We start from the raw sequence: 22,728 nt of genomic DNA, 5'->3' as shown, positions 1-22,728 counted from the left end.
TAAGAGACACAATAACATGTTAACAATTGAATGAAACTATCGTGAATGAATCTGAAAATCAAATATAATGAAACCTGAATTTCCAAATTTTCCTCATCACTTAAAAAGATCTAAGGAAATTTAGATTCTCCTAGATGAAGATATATTTAGGTGTTCTGAAAGCTTACTGGGAAAAAGGCAGCTAACTAGATGGCATGATGGATAGAAAACTGGACTAAGAGACAGGAAGATCTGGGGTAAAATCCTTTCTCAAAACTTAATAGCTGTGTGGTGCTGGGAAAGTTACTTAACTAATGTCAGACTTAGTCTTTTCTTCTATAAAAGAAGAATGATTTATTTTTAAAATAATAGCTTTTTATTTTCCAAATATATGCAAAGAAAGTTTTCAATATTCACCCGAGAAAAAACTTGTGTTTCAATTTTTTTCTCCCTTCCTTCCCTTACCTCCTCCCATAGACAGCAAGTAATTCAATATATGTTAAACATGTACGATTCTTCTCTCTATATATTTCCATAATTATCATGCTACACAAGAAAAATCAGATCAAAAAGTGAAAAAAAATGAAAAAGAGCAAGCAAACAACAACAAAAAGGTGAAAATACTCTTTTGTGATTTACATTCAATCCCCACAGTTCTCTTTCTGGATGCTGATAGTTCTATCACAAGTCTACTGGAATTGGCCTGAATCACCTTATTATTGAAAAGAATCATGTCGATCAGAATTGATCACTGTATAATCTTGTTGCTGTGTACAATATTCTCTTGATTCTACTCACTTCACTTAGTATCAGTTCATGCAAGAGGAATAATTTATAAGAATAATTACTACTGCACAGGGTTATTGTGAGGTTCAAATGAAATAGCTTCTGTAAATGCTTTGTCAACTTTTAAAGTGCTATATATAAATGCCAACTACAATTATTTTAGAAGACTAGCAAAGAAAATATTTTTAAAATAAACATTAAACATGATGGATGTATTTTAAAAGAAAGAAACAAAAAAGGAAGATTTTTCTCCATTTTTGATTTCTGATTATTGACAAAGATAATTGGTTTTTTTTTTCCCTGTTAAAAAAATCTGTTGTGCAAAAAGCCATGTAATCTATCTTGGGCAAAGAAAATTGGCTTTCTTGGTCCTGTGGGGCTCAATTTTTTCTCCTGCTTTCTTTGGAAAGAAACTTGGAAAGCAGGAACATCCCATAGAAAGAACATCTAAAGATTCAATTAGATTAAAAATCAGGTTTCTGTGGATTTCACACATGCCAAGTTCAGGGAAGCCAAAACTAAACCAGCTAAAATGTCTCTTGTTCACAAACCTTAATAACAGTGTATTTCTGTCCCAGTGATAATTACATTGTAGTTGACATTTTCATGGGCAAAAATCAGTTTTTAACAATATTGGGGAAGGAGAGGCTATTCAAATGGTAGAATACTGGTTAAATATCACTGATTATTTAATAGTGAGAATATGGTGTGTGTGTGTGTGTGTGTGTGTGTGTGTGTGTGTGTGTGTGTGTGTGTATGAGATTGTAAGTACAAATGCAGTTAATTATTCTCTTTCAATACCCAGTAAATCACATTTAATCATGAGGTTTTCTCTTAGTGTTCCATCAGAAAACCTCTCTTTCTGGTCCAACAGCTTCTGAAATAGGCGCATTGGAGCAAATACATTAAATTGATAAGGTTCCAATAAAGAAGGAGATAATCTCTGCGCCTAGGGAGGGAACCCAAGAGTAAAGTTTCCCTTTTGTTTTGTTAGTCTCCTTGATCTAAAAATGGTTCATTTATATTCAACACTGTTTTGTGTCATGCATTCCTTTGGTAAACTGGTGAAACCAATGGTACCTTTTTCAAAATAATGATGTCAAATGCATAAAATAAAATACATATAGTTTTAAAGGATACTCTAATATACTGTAATATAGATACAAAAAATATTTTTTAAAAATCCATGAACCCCTAGTTAAGAGCTAGCTCCTGATCACTTAAAATTATGAACAAACTTACATTTTCATGTGTATTTTTATTCTCAGGAAATTCTCTGATGTGCTATTGCTGACTGACATTTTCATAGCTTATATATTTTGGGGGGCAGGGGAGAACAACTATTAGTTGAAATCAAGTAACTAAAACAGTTTTAAAATCTCTAAAGGGAGGAAAGAATAATTTATTGTTTAAATATATTGAATGTGCTTTAAACATGTGGTTTTAAGATAGGCTATAGTGAAATGAACAACATTTGCTAACTCTAGGTCCTTTCCATCATTAAGGTTCCAAACTTCCCCAATGCTGCTTCATCTAATTTGTAATGCTTGAATATAACAAGTTGGCCTTGGGCATAACTAAAATCCTCAGTTATTTGTTTTGAATAAAATAAAGAGTAAACAAGTTTTGTCATTATTGCAGACTAAATATACTTCAGAGCTAATTTCTTAAGAAGATTTGTCATCAAAATTAAAATATTTCTATTTTTCTACAATAAAATTATGAAAAACTCCTTTAAACTTGTGGTTGTATTTTTTAAAGGATTTTTAAGGAGTGCTTTTGATAGCTCAAAAAAACAATCCAAGGAAATACGAGAGAAATCAGCAGGAGCTTAAGCTTCTTGACAAGTCTGTCCAACAGCCTCCAATCCTAGTCTTTGGTCTATTTTTGGAATGTTTCCAAAGACTAAATAGTACTTTTCAGATAAAATAATAAAAATCATTCCTTAGTTTTATATATTCCTAAAATTTGTATTCTAATTAAAAATGGTATATGAAAAGACATGTGCATAATTATAAGAGAAAAAAACCTAATACTTTGCCTCCAGGTGTCTTATAAACAATATGATTCAAATAACCTTATGTTTAAAAATTAGTTCAGCTGAGATCAACTGAATCTGAAAGGATATGCTGATCTTAACATCAAAAGCAGCTTATAAATCACTCACCTTGGTTCACCAGCTCTTTTCTATACAGTAATGGGGTAGAGGGAAATGACCTCTCTGAATGCATGGAACACATGGCCAGGATAGGGGATGAATTTTAAAAGGTTAGGGTATAAAATCCATGACATGCCCATGCTATGTCAGTTATGACTATATCCTCTCTAGAGCAATCAACCAGATAATTGCTCTAATGTGAATCTAACCATTATAATTAAGGTTAATTGCTTTGGTGTGAACATCAGCCATAAGGCAGGTTGGTACCTGAAGTTAAATTGAACATTCTGGGAGCCAAGTCATAGACAAACACAGAGCCAACTTTCTGCTGAACATCTAAACCCACTGTCAAAAATTACTAGAGCTTTTATTTGGCAACATAATTGTTATTCTATAAAAGAAATGTCATCATTTGAAACAAACTAGGAAAAATTTTCAGTGTACTGGTATAAGAAAGATTGTATATAAGAATAAGAAATTAGACCTTGAAGGTAACTGTACATTTTTAATGATACATACAGGATATTAACTTATTTTTTTAAACAAAAAACCTACCAATAGATTATAACCTAAAGTGCTTTTTTCAAAGCAATAGGTACTGTTGAACTATTTAGCTATATCACTAGTAGAGTGCAGTGTGATGGTTCTCAAAGGTGGTTAGCAGATCCCTGAAGGTCCTCAGATCCTTTCAGAGGGCCCTCAGTGTCAAGTTCTCCCCCCCCCCCCCCAGAATTCTAAGATCTTATTTGCTTTTTTAAATTTTCACTTGCTCACTAGCAAACAGTGGAGGTTTCCATAGGCCACGTGACCTGTGAATTGAAGATTTAACTGCAAACATGAAGAATGATTTACTGTCTCATCTGCAGAATTGTGCTATTGGCTTACAATTGAATGAATCTATAGATGTGCTGGCCTAAACTGCTTTGCTTGGTTCATCCAGTATGGGCTAATCATCAAAGAAGGTCTTCTTTTATACGACTGCTTGGCAATGGACAAAAGTGGAACATTGACCAAAGTTCTTAGAGAAAGGGTTTTCAGTAAGTTTTAAGAATCTTAAGGATTCCTGAGTCCTAAAAGTTTGAGATGTAGTTGCACAGAGAGAGCACCAGAATAGTTCATGAGTATCAAGTTTTCATCCCAATTCTTTCATTTAACTCTGTGACTTTGGACCTGTTACAAGACACCTATGGACCTCAGTTTTTCTATCTCTAAATTCTGCGGTTTGCTCTTTCTCTTGTTAACACTTTATGGCTTAGTTTTTCCATTAGAAGCTAAAGAATTGAATTCTTGAACACTGAATTTGTAGATGGGAATCCTACCATCTATCTGCTCACCAGCTTTGTGGCACTAGAACAAGTTATTTGACCTTTCAGGGTTCCATTTCCTTATGTGGGAATGATACTTTTACTTCCTACCTTACAAGGGAGATAATTTTAAATTTTTAAGTGTCATTTAAGTGTGAACTATTTTTATTATCTATTATGCATGATGTGATAAGAAGATCTAGACATTTAAAACCTAACTCTCTAAAATCTGTTTCACAGCTCGCCCATCCTTGAATTAGTGAAAGCTTTGTATCAGAAATGATTGATAAAACAGGTTCTTTAATATGTTGAATATATCGTGGCCTCCCAGTTTAACTTTGCAGACTTAAAAGAAGTTCCAACTTTGTAGATTCTTCAATTTATTCATGGAAGATGATTAATGTTTCCATTGACTTCACATAGAGAAATTAAGAACAGTCTCATAATGAGTGTAACTTTTTGTGAGTCTTAGGTTCACTAAAACCAGTAATAATTTCTAAATTTTTTCTTGACTCCTCTCGAGTCAAAAATTATAAAGGCTTTTCCTGAATCATAATATCCAATTTTGTTAACCTTAGAAAATATACTTTTCCCCCTTCTACATCTTTTGAATATGTCTCTATACAACATACAACAAATTTTCTATTTTAATTGCCTACTGAATTAATAATTAGAACATATGCTACTAAAGCAAACAAAAAATTAAGTCCTACAAATAAAGATATAAAATATTCAAAATCACATGCTTTATGTCTTTTCTAAAAATAAAAACCTAAGCTCCCGAAATTCTCCTTCATGTTTTCTTACCAAGACCCAAAAGAATCACTTGGAATAGTTTCCACACTGGCTTAGCTATGAATCTGCTTTTGTAGTGATCTCCAAAGTGGTCAAGCTCCTGCCTCATGAGAAGAAACTGATTGAACTGAGAATGTCTGGGATGCTTTACCCAGAATCACTTGCTCCTGTCTTGTCCTCTCTAGACAGTGCCTTTGCTTGTTATGTTGAACCAAATGTTCTGTTCAATTCAATTCATCAAGCATGTATTAAATATTTACTATGTGTCAGAGACTGTGCTAGATGCAGGGAAAGAGAAAAAAGAATAGATCTCAAAGAACTTACATTTTAGAAGTAGGATATAATATACATAGAAAGGTAAATGTAAAATAATCTGGGGAGCAGAAGAAAAGTAATCATTGGGAACATAAGGAAAGGCGTGATTTGAGAAAAGTTTTGTTTTAATGCTGAGCTTTAAGGAAATTAGAGACTTTGGCAAAGGTGCGATAAAATGTACTTTAAACATGGAGGACATCTTATGCAAAGGCATAAAGGTAAGAAATAGAATAAAAATCAGGTTTAGGGAATAACTAGCATGTGTGTTTAGAGGAGTGAGTTTCTGGAAGGGTGATCCAGAGCTCCTGGGGATTTCTGAAGTTCTTTCAGAGAGTCTACAAATTTAAAATGAATTTTTATTTCTAATGTTGTAAATATCTATATTATTGCCTATAATGCAACAGATATTGATTAATGTTATGATTTCAACCCAGGTCTCTCTAACTTGATGGCTAACCCTTTAAATACTACATCACACTCCCTTTCTGAAGTTTTCTCTTCAAAGATAGCTTTCTACTTCTCTGAAATAACTAGTCAAAATAAAGAGGAGAGGAGTTTTTTGTAGCTGTTCAAATAAAATTAAACACAAAAGTTGGAAGATACAAGAGTAAGTAGTTGAATCTCCTCATTCAATAATAGAGAGTAGTGAGGCCCAGAAAAGGGAAGGGAATTAAGTGCTGCAGTTTGCACCTGGATAATTTTATAATTCATTTTGGAAAATAAGCCTCAATTATAAAAACAATTTGGTACTGATTAAAAAATAGAGAGGTTACTCAGCGAAACAGGTTAAAACAACAAGCAAACCATGGGTGAGGTGCTTAATAAAGTAAAAGATTCCAATTTTAGCAAGATAAAAAGTCATTATTTTACAAAAAAATTTACTTGAGAAACTGGAAAGCATTTGGGCAGAAACTGGGCATAGACCATCATCTCACCCACCATTTCAAGATAAACTGCAAATGAATACATGATTTAGGCATAAGTGGCAACATAAATTTAGAACAAGAAACAAATCACCTTTCAGCTCTATGGATAGGGGAAGGGTTCATAACTAAAAAAGAAATGGAAACTGCAGAAAATAAAATGGACAATTTTTATAAACATTTAAGTTTTTCCATAAACAAATGGAATGCAGGTAAAGCTACACTGGTAAATGGGGTGGCAGGGAATCTTTATGGTAAGTTTTTTTTTTTTTTAAAGAACTTGTAGCCAAGATATGTACAGAGCTGACTGTAAACTAAGGGTTTTCCATTCATTGATAAAAGGTCAAAGTATATGAGTAGGATATTTTTTCAAAGGAAAAAAACTATCAATAGCCAAATGAAAAAAATGATCTGAATCACTAAGTAAACTACAAATTAGAGCAACATTGAAGTTTCATCTTATGAGATTGGCAAAGATGAGGGATTGACAAATAAGACTGACAAATGAGAGAAGTGACAACTGTAAGAAGGGTTGCAAGAAAACAGGCACCCTTATTATGTATTGTTGATGGAGCTATGAATTGGTCCAGCAATTAAGCACTTCTGAAAAGCAATTCTGTACTATGACCAAAATAATTACAATACTGTATACTATAACTATAATCCAAAGATATCATAAAGGAAAGAGGAACCATATGGACAAAAATACTTGAAGCAGCTCCTTTCACAGTAACATTAAGATGGAAAATGAGGTAGTACCCCCCTCATGGGGAATCAGTAACAGATAAGACTACATATGAATATAATTAATATTCTTGTGCCACAAGGAATGATGAAATAGATCGGTTCAGGGTAAATCATAAAGTTTCTGATATAATGTGAAATGAACAGAACTAGGAAAACAACTTAAATAATGGCAACAAACAATTATTAGAGACTTTAGAGTTGTGATTAATGAAGTGGTAAACCACAAGTCAAGAGGAATGACAATGAATTACACAATCTCTTAGAGAGATGACATATTTAAAATCCAGAATGGGACTTTGGTATTTAAATGTGGTCAATGTGGGAATTTGGTTTGCTGAACTATGTGTATTTACTGTAAGAATAAAAAAAAACTTTTGGGGGAGCAGGCGGTGAGAAGAAAGTTATAATTAAAAACAAAAACCTATTGAGGAGGGATAGCAAATTTGAATTCTTGCTAATTCATTATATACATTTTAAACTTTTTTTTAAAAAGGAGTAACTTTCAGTGTCCTTTTTTAGGTTTAAATGTCAGAAACAATTTTACCTAAATTGACAATGTTGAAAATAAGTCCACTATGATCCATCTGATGAAAGTAAGCTTACCCTTTTCAATTTGGCAGCAGCCTCTCCAGAGCGAATTGCGGTCAGCAAACTTTGTCGAATCTGTTCTGGGTCAGCACTTTGGAATGTTAAAGAAATTTGCCTCTTAACGGTGAATGATGGGCGGTCAGTTAATGACTGTATCTGGCATTTCTCTTCATTGTGTCCACAGCTACCTTCCTATTCAAGGAAACAAAATGTTTAGATAGTCCTCATGAACATAATTGAGCAGAAAGGATAGAGAGGGAGATGAGAAGAAATGGTACACTTGAGAATAGAGACATTCCAGTTCTGTTATTTTTAGAACAATTTCTAATCCATAATCATCTTTCATTAAAGCTGTTTCCTTATTTCCTTTTACGATTTAAGAGTGAGCAGCAATAAGTTGTTGAGTCATTTTTAGTTATGTCTGATTATCTTTGACCCCATTTGGGATTTTCTTGGCAAAGATACTGGCATGGTTTGCTCTTTCCCTCTTCAGCTCATTTTATAGATGAGGAACTAAGGTAAGCAGCATTGAGTATCCTGGCCAGGGTCACATAGTTAGTAAATCCCTGAGGTTGGATTTGAACTCATAAAGATGACTCCTTCTGAATCCAAGCCCAGAGCTCTATCTACTGTGTCACCTCGCTACCAGAATGCAATAAAAATGAAGGAAGGCAAGGATGGACTTTTCTTCCCCTAAGTTAAGGTTATCACAGAAAATAAATATTGTTCATTTTATGGTATAACTATAAGATTATAATTCTGGAATTATATAATATTTTAATAAATAACAATAAATTAACATTTTTCTCTAGTTTTTTTTTATTAGCAACCAAATTAGAAAGTCCCATAATCCAAATAAAATGGCATTTCCAAAAATGGGCACCTTATACATATATTTGTTAATTTAAGGATCATGGTAACATTCTAGATCACTATACATCATTTGTGATCCTGTTGTTGTGTTCCTGAAAACACTGCTTAGGCACAGTGCCTGATACATAGTACAAACACAATAAATGACTGACAGAATCTACAGGGTTCAAGTTATTCAGAACTCTATGAATTCAACATATTTTCTGTTCTGTCTAATGAAGATTAAACTAAAAAGAATAAGAAATATAAACTATCAGTATCAGTGACAGAAACTAATGAAAAAAATTTTAGGAATAAACATTTAGAAATAACCTATTAAAAAACTTACGAGTTTAATTTTTATAAAGTATCTTTAGGTAAATATAATTACAAAAGACTTTTTAAATATAGAAATTAAGCAAGACTTAACTAGAGAAATAAGAAAAGTGACAATAATATATTATAAATTTAGTGCTATGTCAAACTGTCAATGTGACATTTTATATAACTGAATTTAAATAACAAAATTGATTTGGAAAAATAAAAGAGAACCTCAAGGTAAATACTGGGAGTAAGGGGGGAGAAGGGAGTAGACGGAGCAAGAATAAAAGGACAAAGCAATGGTGTGATGGCAAAAACAAAATAAAACAAAAAACTAGGTTTAGAGACAGAATTATCAAGGTCAAATTCTGATTTTGTTACTTACTACCTGGGTTTTCCTGAGCAAGTCACAACCTCTCTGGATAAGTCTCACCATCTTTGAAATGAATAGTCAAGAGTGGATGCTCTGTAAAGTCCAATCTATCATAGTTACTAGATCTCACATTTTTACATAAAAATCAATACCAAATATAATCACATTACATCATAAAATTAACATCAAATTGGAGACAAGGTGATATAATGAATAGAATACTGAGCTTAGAGTCAAGAAGATTTAGGTATAAATTTCACCCCTAACAATTACTAACTTTGTGACCCTTGGCAAATCGTTTAATGTCTATTATTAGTTGATACTCTGGTACTTATTGAGTACTATATATAGACCTACAAAATATAGACCTATTATGTCATTCCTCCTGTAGGAAGTTCCCAAAGCTGATGAGATCACAGATACTTTGTATACCAAAATATATAATCATCAAATTTATTTGGTACTAGTAAAAGAACTAAAAATTAGACCAGAGACACAGACTACACAGAAAAGGGATGAGCCACTATCATAAGTGGTTTTCAAATATCATTCTATTTGCTCTTCATTTCATCCTGCAAAATAGATCTTATAATTATTCCCATTTCACAGTTGAAGAAACTGAGGCAAACAAAGATTAATTGACTGACTCCAGACCCAGCAATTATCCACTGCTTAATAGTCTCAGATAACCTAGATCCAGAAAACAAAGGAATACAACTCTACAGTATGAGATAAACCAGGAACAAAAACTACCTTGGAGGAAGATCTTGATAAGTTTTTTACTTGATAAGTTTTGTTAGAAAAACTGGAATGTATTTTTACAGAAATTAAATTTAGACCAACAATCTATATCATATATCAAATAATAATTAGTGCCAAATAGCTATGCAACTAAATATAAAAGGTCACATTATAAAAGAGAAAAGAAGGAGATACTTTTTTATAATTACTACTAGGAGAAGATTCTTTAGCCAAACAAGGGATAGAGGTGATCATGAAAGATAATTATAGACAATTTCTATTACATAAAATTAAAAATGTTTTTACATGAAAAAATGCATCTAGCATAAGAGAAACTATCATATGAGAGAGGGGGAAAACTTTGCATCAAATACCTCTGAAAAAATCCAACATTAACAAACACACACACATACACACATACATGCACATGCACACTCATGTACAAGTGTGTGTTCATTTCTCCAAATTATTAATATTAAGAGCAATAAAAACTGACATAGTCAATGATAGAGTTTAAAAGACAGGTACACTGATTGATACAGTCTTGGGGGAGTATTGAATTTGTCCAATGTAGTTAAGCTCGAATAGAAATGAATTCCTGCAGAAGTATGTTGACTTAGAAAACCATAAATTATTAAGTCTATCTTGTATTGTATTTTTAATTATTTTATGAAACATTTCCCAATCTATTCCCTCCCCTCCAGATTGACACCTCTAGCCTAATCAACCAATCTGAAAAACAATTTGAAAATTGTGGGGGGGAAATGTCACGTGATTGTTCATTCTCTTTGTTCTCCCCCTATTACACCTATGTTTCAAGGAGGTCAAAGACAGAGACAAAAGTCTTATAAATAAACATTCACCATCACCACCATAGCGGCAGCAAAGAGTTGAAAACAAAGAATATATCTTTTGAATGAGAAATGCCTCCAAAAAACTGAATCACAGTTGGTGGAAAGTGTTCAAACCTTGAAATCAGGAAGATCTGCTTTTAAAGATGGGATCACACATTTCCTAGATGTGTTACTCTAGACAAATCACACTCAAGTACCTGCCTTAGTCTTCACATTTATATAAAGAGGATAAAATACTTGTGCTTCCAAACATGAAAGCAGCATTTAAATGTTAGTTACATGAATTTAATTGAATATTATTATGTGGTAGGAAATGACAGATATATTACTTAAGAGAAATATGATTTGACTTGAAGTGACATACAAACAGAATATATACAATGATTATAATAATTTAAATCAGATAATAACAAAAGCATTTAAACTGTTTAAATATAATAATAAATCTCAGTATAGGAAAGCCTAAAACAAAAACATCTCCAGGAGGTGATGTCCAATACAGAACTTCATATATGTTGTCAGACATTGTTTGTGCTAATAAATTCTGCTTAACTATTTTTTTTTTAAGGAAAGATCTAGTGAACAATGATGTAAGGGGGAAGGATATGGTAAAATAAAAAATGAATTAGTAAAATCTTTTTTAAAACTTTCCTTAAAAGTTTGTGAGAAAAATTAAATTAACCTCATTCAGTTAAAAAAAATTTCAAAATTACAAATTCTGTTTTGTAAACAGCAATTCAGGCTATGTACTCTCTTCCTGGGGCAAAAGTAATTTTGAGATTCTCAAGATAAAGGAGAACATATGGTTTTTGTTGTTGTTGTTGTTTTTAAAAAGAACTATAACAATTTTTCAGTTCAGAGAAAAAACACACAAATCCAAAATATATGGGGAGAGGGGAATAGACTTTAGGAATAGACTAAAACTTGACTTGGCAATGCTCTTAGTGTTATGTCAAACTCAGGATGTTTAGAGAAGTAGTCTCAAATAATGTTAAAACCTTAACATGAACAAGATAATACAGTTTATTTTAGAATACTAAAAGACCACAGAGTACATAAAAATCTCACTGCAATGACTGTGATCCAAACAATGAATTTTGCCCCTTCTATTTATCATACTATGAAGTTAAAATCCCCCATTCTTTTTTTTTAACCAAACCCTGGGCTCATAAACTCTTATTTCAGAAATAGGCTATTACCAGTATGCTATGTTGGCTCTAATGGACATTTTTTAATTAAAATGAATATAAATGAAAGAATCTGAAATTGAACCCCCCAAAAAAGTGGTTTTAGAGGTTATTTTGGAAAAAAAAAACCTAAACAACATCTAAGTTGTATTTTAAATTTTCTTCACTTGGTTTATTATTGGGATGGGAAATATCCTATTAGAAAGGTAATAATGGATTGAGAAATACCTAAATAAACTATAGTATATAAATGTAATGGAGCAATATTGCCCTGTGTGCTGAAATCATGTGTTGTTATAGTACCTTCAACCAACCTACCAGTTAGTATGGTAGATAGGTGTATGGATAACCACTGTTAAGGTAAAAATAAAAAGGAAATAGGAATTAAGAGAGTAAACGGAAACATGCAGCCACTTGCCCAAATCTGCCTTCTAAATTAATCAAAGGCACATCTGGAGACTATATGTTTAGAAAACACATAAACAAGGAAATTTCTTATAAAATACATATTTTCCTCAACTCTTTTCCTATGAACTTATCTCTGATATAGATATTTGAGAATGTATATTACATTACAACATACAAAGCACTTGTTGGCAATGGGATATCTTTCAGGACAATGGGGTATCTTTTGGACATTTAATCCATCTCTCATATAAAGAAAAAATTAGGAACTGCAAGTAGGAAATGGTATTAAACCTGTGTGCCTAACAATAAAACAATCAATTTAAAAGGTTTTTGTTACTGCAGTAGCTTGTTTTTAATGAGTTGTTTAGTCTAGCTTATTCATACAAATACATTCCACAATACTTTTCAATTCTAAGTTAATGTCTTATATGGATTTGAATATGCATAATAAAATAATATTGACCATTTATTTCTCCAGAATGCTGACAATGAAGCATATTATTGTTGACAGAGAAGTGATGGATTTAGGGTAAAAATGACATGTGTATTGTATACACACACACATATATGAATAAACAACAGATGTACCTCATATATATACCTGCATGAAATAGATTTCTATTGATTTAAAAAAATATGGAAGTTGCAGAGGAAAATTGTCACAAATGTGGAGTATTACGTGCATTTTCAGATAACATCACCATCCACTTTCAGATAAGATCACTATCAGTTTTATGTAATAAATTAACATTGACAGGTTGAGGCTATAGAATGAGACATATATGTTTACATATACATACACACACAGCATATACATGCATTTGTATTTAGAAATTTGTTTTGACTTTGCATATTTGGTACAAAGAATTTATTTTTATTTTATTTTACTTTCCAATTGGTTGAGTAGTGGAAAGAGGAAAAAAAATTAGTTTTGGTACCTAAAAAAACCAGAAAGAAGAAGGAAATGTGTAGAAATTGAAAGCAACAATCCACAGATGGAAAGTGTTGCATGCATTTTCAGGTGTGGTCACTCAATCATTAGTTTTATTAACTGTTTAATTTTGTTACAAGATGATAAGATAAATTATTCTTGACAGAAAAATAACGGATTTATGATATAGGAGACATGTATACAAAGCATGCACCACTGTCTTTCACAAAGCGGGAGGTAAACGATAAATGCTTGTAAAAATTATAGACAAAACACATAAATAAAACTTTAAAAACCAAAAACAACAAAAGGAGAAAAGTAATATTTACCTTGTCAGATTGTAGAACTCCCAGTAATTTATCTAATGAATTATTTTTTTCTTCTTCCTCTTTGGAAGCTGATGAAGGAGATGGATCCTCTTTGGATGATTGCCTTGGGACAGTACATGTTTTACTGAAAGACTGTGATCTTTTGACTACAGCAAGTGCAAAAGGAGAAGGGGAGGAAGTGGTATATGGCCGTGGTGCACCAAAAGTCCTCAAGGTTTTTAGACTGAATGCTGCTGGCTGAATAGAGGGAAGGTTCGCTGGTTTGGGGGGTTTGATAGGAGAAGTTGGGATCTCTTTGTGCCTCTGACCAATGTCATGATTAGTTTGTTTGTCAGGTAATTCGGAATGGAAGTTAACTGTCTTATTTAAAGGAGATATTGTTTCCTCTTGGGGAGATGATAACTTTTTTTCAACTTCTTTATGCTTCAGTTCACTTTGAGCAGAACTTGTAGCAGCATTGACACTTTTGGCAGCTGCAGATGTAACATAATGACCTGTGGCCCTTTTCTGCATCTGTAGGAAAAAAGAACTAGGTTTCGTCTGGGGACTTAAACCCTTAGATCTTCCTTTTGTTTCCATGATACTATTTAGATCTTCTAAATTCAGCACCAATGGAGTTGCACCATTGTCTTTATTTACTATGGAGACTGGTTTTGAGGAAGACACAGACCCATCAGTGACACTTATTTCATTTTTAATATTATGCTCCCCTCCCAATTTGGGTTCATATTTCATATTAGTTTGTGTCTCTCTTGAGTTTTCAGAAATAAGATTATCTGTCTGGATAGAAGATTCTTTCAGCAGCTCATGTGGTTGGCAATATTCTGAAGTTTGTATCTCCTGATCACTTTTATTGTAGCATGTATTTTCTGATTCCCAGTCTTTCTGTATGTCCAGGGACTTGGGAGGTACAATTTTATAAGTTGTCATTCCAATCTTGGGTATATAGTCTCTTGTAATTTCATTAGAAGGCTTTGGTTTCGTTTTATAATCAGGTTTATAAAGAGGATAATTCTTTATACAGGAATCAGTTAGAGTTTTATTATTCCCATCTACTGGAACAAGCAGATCATCATCGCCACATGTAGGACTTACATCTTTGAGGTTGAGTTTATGTTCTTGCCCATTTAGTGATCTCTGGTTCTTGAATTCTCTTGAGGTATCTATAGAATCCTGTGATTTGAAGGATGATCTTTGAGATGATTTACTGTTATTTGAAAACTGTATGTTTTCATCACCTTTAAAGTTTGATAAATTATGATCTAGGTGAGCAGTTGTTTGATTTAACATATTATTGTCCAAATTGTTAGGGGATTGAGTTGTCTGAATTGATGCATCTTGAGTTTTTACCTTTTCCAAGTTGGATTGACTCAGCTTCTGATCTTGAATTTGTAAAAGTGATGGAGGATTTTCCTTGTTATCTATGGCAATGTCATTTTTACATGCTTGAGAGTCTGATAGCCTGACGGTTTCAAGCTTGTTATTTTCAGTAACATCAGCTACATTGATTTCTATAGTCGTCACTCCATTTTTTATTTTCTCATCCAAGTCCATTGGAAGGAATGTCATATCATTTTGATCTTTGAGAAAAATATAAACAAAATAATCTGTAACTAATAGTTCATATTTACATAAAAATGTTTCCCCCCCAATGACTAATATACCATAAACCTGAGATCTACATTTTTTTCTTACTTTGATATCTAAACAGAGTTCCTACATTATGTATAATTTTTAAAAAATCTAGTATTTAATATGGTTCTATTTAATTTTTTAAAAGATCCCACAGGATCATTTTCCAAGAAAATCTTTCCAAAAATCACATAAGGAATACATGTTTTTTGCTGCCTTTAATCCTCTCCTTTGATCAATGAGCATTTACTGTCACCTAAAAAGAAACATTAGATACTGTGAAAGATATGAAATAAACAGACAAGACAAACCCAAGGACTATATAAGCATAATTACAAAACACTATTCACACAAGTAAAGACATTTAAACAACTGGAGAAATACTAATTGCTCATAGGTAGGCTGAATCAACATAATAAAAATTTCAATATTACCTAGGTTAAATTTTCTTATTCTGTGCCATACCAATCAAATAATTATTTTATAGAGCTAAGAAAAAATAACAAAATTTATCTAGAAGGACAAAAGATCAAGAATATCAAAGTAATCAATAAAACAAATTGTGAAGAAAGTTAGCTTAGCAGTACTAAAATTCAAATTATATTACAAAGAAATAATCAATCTGTTATTGGCTAAAAAATAAAGTGGTGGATCACTGGAGTAGATTAGCTACATTATACACAGTAGTAAATCACTATAGTAATCTAGTGATAAATCCAAACATCCAAACTCTGGGGATAAAAACTCACCTTTAGGTATGTTATTTTGAGGTAATAACTCTCCAAAAAATAAAAAAAGAGATGAAAACTGGAAAGCAGTGTGGAAGAAATTAGGCATAAACCAGCATTTCACATTATATACTAAGATAAAGTCAAAATGGATATGCGATTTAGACACAAAGGGTGATATCATAAGTAAATTGGGGGAATATGGAAAAACGTATGAAAAAATGGATAAAGGATAAAGGAAGAATTTAGGATCAAAGAAGGTATAGAGAGGATCATAAGAGATAAAATAGATAATTTTCATTACATAAAATTAAAAAGGAAAGCAGGAAACTGGGAGAGGGGGGAGAATTTACAAGTTTCTCTGATAAAAGTCTTATTTCTTAAATATATAAAGTAAGCCAAATTTATAAAAATAGGAGTTATTCCCTAATTGATCAATAGTCAAAGGATATGAACAAACAGTTTTCAGAAGAAGAAATCAAAACTATTAGTGGTCACATGAAAAAAATATTCCAAATCACTATAGATTATTATAGTTCAGTCATTTTTCAGTCATATATAATTCTCTGTGACCTCATTTGGGATTTTCTCTGCAAAGATACTGGAGTGATTTGCCATTTCCTCTCCAGATCATTTACAAAGGGGAAAACTGAGGCAAATTGGGTTAAGGTTTTACACAATTCAAATGAATTTAAAAGAAATTATAATAGCTAAACCATCTTCTATAACTAAGGAGTAAATGAAGAAGCGGTTTTTCTAAGTAACCTGTCCTTCCTCTATTAGCCCCTAGCCAATGAGTTGCAGAAGGTCTGATTAAATGATAATCATTTGATGATGATGAAGTGATTATGAGCGAGTGTATGTTGCAGCTGACAGAGGCTGGGGAAGATGGGAGGAGAGAATGAATAACTGACTAGTTTAAAGTAATAGTAATATATCTTTTTTTTAAAAGATTTGAAAATGTCTCATTATATTACTTAGTCATTGTATGCAGACATAATTGAAAGCAATTTGAAAGTATAGGCTTTATGCATTTACGCTTGGGATTCTCATAACTATGTCAAAATCCTGAAATAAGTTAATAAAGATAGCTAGATTAATTCTGATTTTGAAAAGTGGTAACTGGTTTTTGACATGTGATTTTTCAAAGGATGTGGGATAAAACAATATGTTGTGGTGGGAAAGAACCCCATATTTAGTCAAGAATTAAATCTGGGCTTTTCTATTGCCACCTCCCCTATGACTTTAGATAAGTAACTAAACTTTCCAGAATCCCATTTTCTTCACTTTTTAAATGAAAGAGGTTGGACTAGATGATCTCTAAGGTCCTTTCCATCTCTAAAATTTATGACATAAACATATCAGGCATTAATAGTCTTAATCATTCCCTATTGACAGAATATCTGCCATCCCTTTTATTATACATTCAATTTTCAATTTTATTTTTATTTTCACACATGTGGCCAACCCATGAATACATCAAGGTTGTGGCTATATCTGTTATCAAATGCCAAAAAATTGTCCAATTTCAAGGCAGGCAAGCAAGTTTGTGTAATTAAGCAGTTAAGGACCCCTAGGATCAAAATAAGAGACACATGCTGTGCAAGGCAAGTCATCAGCCCACTATCACCACACTCTCTCAGGTTCTAATATAGGGAGCCAAAGAAAGACCCAAAGCCTTATGAAGAACAGACCCTTTTTCTTCAAGACCACTTGCTCCTAGCCTAGGCTATGAAATCATTAATAAAAGGAGTAATTGATTTTGAGAAGGGTCTCACTTTGTTGCTGACACCAAAACCAACTGCTCACTGACTGTCACTCTTGAGGAGGTAAACCCTAGAAATAGAACCACACAACCCACTCTTCCCCGAGATTATCAGTCTTGTTTCTAGACCAGTCCTGAAGCTATCATCTTAAAAGAAACCAAGAACACAAACTGAAACTTTTCTTTGCATGTTACAGCTCCTGCCTCCATTATCAACACCATCAACAACAACAATAGCTAACATTTATATGATGCTTACTATGTCCTAGGAACTATGCTAAACAATTTACAAGTATCTTCTTGTTTGATGATCACAGAAGGTTAAGCTAGTATTATCTTATTTTACAGATGAAGAAACTGAGGCAATAAGAGAACGAATGACATGCCCTGAGTCATACAGCTACTACATGTCTGAAACTAGATTAGAACTCTTGGATTCCTAATCCAATGCTCAGTCAGGGATTCTCAAACTACGGCCTGTGGGCCAGATGCAGCCTGCTAAGGACGTTTATGCGGCCCGCCTGGTTATGGCAAATGGGCTGAGGGGCAGAGGCAGAGTGTGAGGTTTTATTTTTACAATAGTCTGGCCCTCCAACAGTCTGAGGGACAGTGAACTGGCCCCCTATATAAAAAGTTTGAAGACCACTGCATTTATCTACTGTGCCATCTACTTGCCAATAACTACCAGTATTGAAGATATAGAAAATAAAGTCTTAGTACAGAGAAATTGTTCAATATCAGAAAGCTACTAATGCTCTTTTATTACCAAATCTAATGGCCTTTTCTCCTTTTTCATTTTTCTTGACCTCAAAACATATGACAGTATTTACTACATTCTTTACCTCATACTCTCCTCTCAAGATTTTTGTTATATTTTCTGATTCTCCTCTTTCTTTTTGTCTCCTTGGGATTTTTTATTAGACTATCTATATCATGGTTCCTAACCATGGATGGACCTCAAAGTTCTATCCTGTGCCTTTTTCCTCTTCTCTAGTCAGGACAAAAGAAAAGATTTATTAATTTCTTACGTGCAAGATACTGTGATAAGTACTTTACAAATATTATTTTATTTGATCCTCATAATAACCCTAGGAGGTAGGTCTTATTATCTTCTCCATTTTATAGTAGGGGAAATGAAGACAGACAGAAATGAAGTGACTTGTTTGGGGATCACAGAGCTAGTAAATACCTAAGGTTGTACACATATATAAACACACTCATACATTTCACAGAGCCTTACAAAGAGCAAATGTTTTAATAAATGCTTATCTTCTGAGAGAAATCAAAAATGTTAGAAAAACAGAAGGAAAAAAGGAGAAGTAGGTAGTTGATCTATTGTTATTATGGATTTTGAGGCAAAAAAAAATAAGACAAGGAAACTGTACAAATCATTCTTTCAGTTCCTGAGTCAGGTATTTACTGGTAATTTCTATGTTAAGTAACATGTCAAACACATCTTATGCATTTCTAAAATCAAACAAACATGCTTCACTCTTTGCTGTTTTTAATCATTTCTAACATCCTGCATTAATCTCAATAGATGAAAGATAACCATATTCTTTTCCCAAAAAGCTTCACTCAGCTATCACAGTTTAACAACATAATCTGGATTACAGGAATACATAAATTCTTTTTCTCCTTGTTAACTCAAAAACCATCAGTAAAGCTCCACTTCATTTTGTTACTATAGGATGAAGTTAAGCCAATGGAGAATTAATCCTAGTAAATTCCACTAAACTAAGAAGGTTTTAATTATGCTAGAAAGAAAACATAAGCTTATATTTGTACAACTTGTCTAGTTACACTTTCAGAGATACATCACCATTTATTGACCACTGGTTAATTGAATTTTTGATCAAACTAGCTCTTTAAGTATGTATATTAAAATATGAGGAGATTTGAACTACAGCAATCAAAGGATTAACCGCAGTGACTAAGTCATGGCTCTATAAAGAATTGAAGTAATTTAGAATATCATGAAGAATATCTTATAGTAATTATTGTGTTTATAAGGACTATCTCTTTTTGAAAATTAATCAATATGTACTGACAAAGTACTCACTAAGTGAGCAGCACTGTTGTATATGATAGGCCATTCAGGAAAAAAAAACAACAAAACTGGGACAACTCTGCCATCAGTGTGATGATTACAAAATAATTGAGGTAACAACAGTAATGTACCTGAAACAATACAGAAATCATAGAAACTAAAGTTTCATGGAGAGAATGGAATTTAAAATGAGGCTTTGAAGTATCTACCATACTAGGCTTAAGTATGAACAGAGATAGCTCATGAAAAGAGTTTAAAGTCAAATCACAAAGCATTTATTAAACATAAGCATTGGGGATACAAAGAAACAGGGGAAAAAAATCCCTGTACACAAGGAGCTCACACTCTGACAGTCAATTGAGGAGTTTAGACTTAATGAAGTAAGAAATGGGAGCCACTGATGACTTCTGAGCAAGGAAATCAGACATGACAAAATGACTCTTTTAGGAATATTTATATGGCAGGGATATGGAGGTCAAATGGGGTGAGTGAGATAGATTGGAATGAGCAATTGAGAAGGACAGTTAAAAGACTGTCAGTAATAATAATATGAAGTAATAAAAGGTTTATATTAGCTTAATGACAATGAAAATAAAGATGATACTTAAGAATAGGGTAGAAAATTGGATTTTTTAAATGTAATTTACTATAAACTAGTAGACAAAATAGATAAGCATTCAAGATACTTTTTTAGGATTATAACAGTATCTGAAATTCTTAGTTGGAATAACTCACCATTATTTTTATTGTGGTCCAGTATTCTGGAGTTTCTTCCATTTTCAGTTACTGCCTCTTTACTATTTGTACCATTCTGTAGTTCTCTGTAAAATATAGTAATGTATATTGTATGCTGATATCAATAACATGCTCCCAAGTGCACGTGCACACAGATTCCCAAAGAACAGGAAAATTGGCAATGTATACTGAAGACAGATGGAGTAAAATAATCATCTGTTTCTGCCAAATACTGGAAATGTAATAGCTTGATAAAACAAAATACAACTGGGAGGAAATGCTGCTATGAAACATTATATTTCAGATGGAAGTACCAATAGAGAGCAGGAAATTAAGAGCTTAGTATACTGGACAATTTTCCAACTCAGTCAAAATAAAGTGGGGAGAGACTGAGTCAACTTTAAATCTGGCAAGGTCAGGAATATGGGAAATGAATTGTTCTCATCGATCTTTTAAGTTTCTTTCCAGCTCAAAAATCCTTTGGTTTTGTATGTTCTCCCACAGAACCGTTTTGTCCAGAAGATAGAATCCTAAAAAGAGGTTATAATAACCCTCCTAAATTGGCAGAGTTTGTTTTGTGCTGCACTTTAATGTCTAGGCACTAGAAATATTTTCACACCGTAACTTGTATGCTGAAGGCAAAGGGGAATGTAATAATACCCCTTTTTCCCTTTTTTTAAAAGGGAGGTGTTAAATTTTCCTTTTGAGGAAGTTGTAATTTAATGGCTTGCCTATCACAATGTCTTCATCACTAAGTTTGCTGGCCTTTAATACCACGAAATCTCAAGATTTTCAAACAGGGAGTTTCATTTTCAGTAACTACTTCCCAAGACTCAAAAGCAAGTTCAGTCCTTCAATAGTTTTTTAGTCATGTCTGACACTTTGTGATCCCATTTGGGTGGTTGTTTTGGGGTTTTGGGGGGAGGAGAGGGAGGGACAAAGATATTTGAGTGGTTTGCCATTTCCTTCTCCAACTCATTTTAAAGATAAAGAAACAGAAGCAAAATGATTAAGTGATTTGTCCAGGATCACATAGACCAGATTTGAACTAAAAAATATGAGACTTCCTGATTCTAGGTCCAGCATGCAATGTAGTATGGTGCCATCTAATTGTCCAGATGCAACTTACAGGCTTACAATAAACTGAACTAAGACCAGTCCTGAAGCTATCTAAGATGGCAAGTGCTTTAGATTCTGGTTCTGATTTGCACCTTTCCTAGTAGAGTACTCCACCACTTACAGGCTTTTAATAAATATTTTCATAGGGATGATAAAAGCTATAAAGTATTCCAAATCAATAAGCTGGCTATTTGGAAGATATTTGTATTTCAAATATTGAATCTAGATTTCAGAAGCCTGTGATCCATAAAGTAAATCAGCAACAACATTTGCAGTATCTAAGTTACTTACTTTCCATCTGTGTTTCTATTTTCTTGTTTTTCTTCCTTAGAGTTTTGTGGGGTTTCTCTAGAAACAATGCCAAGTTCTGATGTGGTATCTTTTTTTTCATTCTTTGTTACATCCATAGATATAAAAGAATTTTTTTGTGATTTTGAAGAAATACTTTCATTGTCTTCCTTGTGGAGAACATTCAATTCTTCTTTTTCATCTATTTCTTCAAGGGTGAACTCAGAGGTAATTCCAGCTATAATAAATATGGTCATAACTAGTAAAATATTTACAATATGTAATTATACTGAAAATGTATTTTTTAAAAATATGCTGCACTAAGCTTTTTAAAAATGTAACTTAATAACCAATCCCACCACCATCATTCATGAAGCATCTACTATATTCAAATCTCTATGCTAGGCAATCAGAAAATAAAGAAAATGGTAGCTTCTGTCTCCAAGGTACTTACATTCTACTTGAGGTTATGAGATAACTCACAGAAAAGTAACAATCATACAATCCAATTTGCAGAGGAAGAGGGAGACAGCACCACAGTTATCCTTCAAAGAAAATAAGGATTCTGACAGACAGCAATGAGAAAGAGTGTATTCAAGGTAGCTGGGACAGCCAGTGACAAGAGAAGCACAAGAGAGGTGAAATCTGGTAAAGAATAACCCAATTTGATTGGGTTGTAGAGTAAGAGAAGTAAATGAAATAATGTAGGAAAAGTAGGTTAGCAGCAGTTAAAGAAAGACCTTAGATGCCAGGCTTAGGAGTTTATATATTATCCTAGAGGAAATGACAAAGTGATTGAAGGTTTTTGAGAAGTGACATG

The 22,728-nt window shown here is 32.8% G+C and overlaps 1 protein-coding gene across 5 annotated transcripts in view; it reads right to left on the bottom strand.

The window, feature by feature from the left end:
* Positions 1-22,728, bottom strand: part of COBLL1 (cordon-bleu WH2 repeat protein like 1) — a 173,786-nt gene that overhangs the window by 2,781 nt on the left and 148,277 nt on the right. For all 5 annotated transcript variants that reach the window (XM_074303255.1, XM_074303252.1, XM_074303251.1 and 2 more), the window contains 4 exons: positions 21,912-22,146; positions 20,502-20,587; positions 13,592-15,171; positions 7,611-7,787 (listed from right to left, as the gene is read on the bottom strand). In XM_074303255.1, coding sequence (XP_074159356.1) covers positions 7,611-7,787; positions 13,592-15,171; positions 20,502-20,587; positions 21,912-22,146 — 2,078 coding nt within the window. The remainder of the gene's footprint in view (positions 1-7,610; positions 7,788-13,591; positions 15,172-20,501; positions 20,588-21,911; positions 22,147-22,728) is intronic.

The sequence above is a fragment of the Sminthopsis crassicaudata genome, chromosome 3 (genome assembly GCF_048593235.1).
Source record: "Sminthopsis crassicaudata isolate SCR6 chromosome 3, ASM4859323v1, whole genome shotgun sequence".
Taxonomy (NCBI): domain Eukaryota; kingdom Metazoa; phylum Chordata; class Mammalia; order Dasyuromorphia; family Dasyuridae; genus Sminthopsis; species Sminthopsis crassicaudata.
The sequence above is the reverse complement of the archived record's forward strand: the minus strand, read 5'-3'. Positions and strand labels throughout refer to the sequence as shown.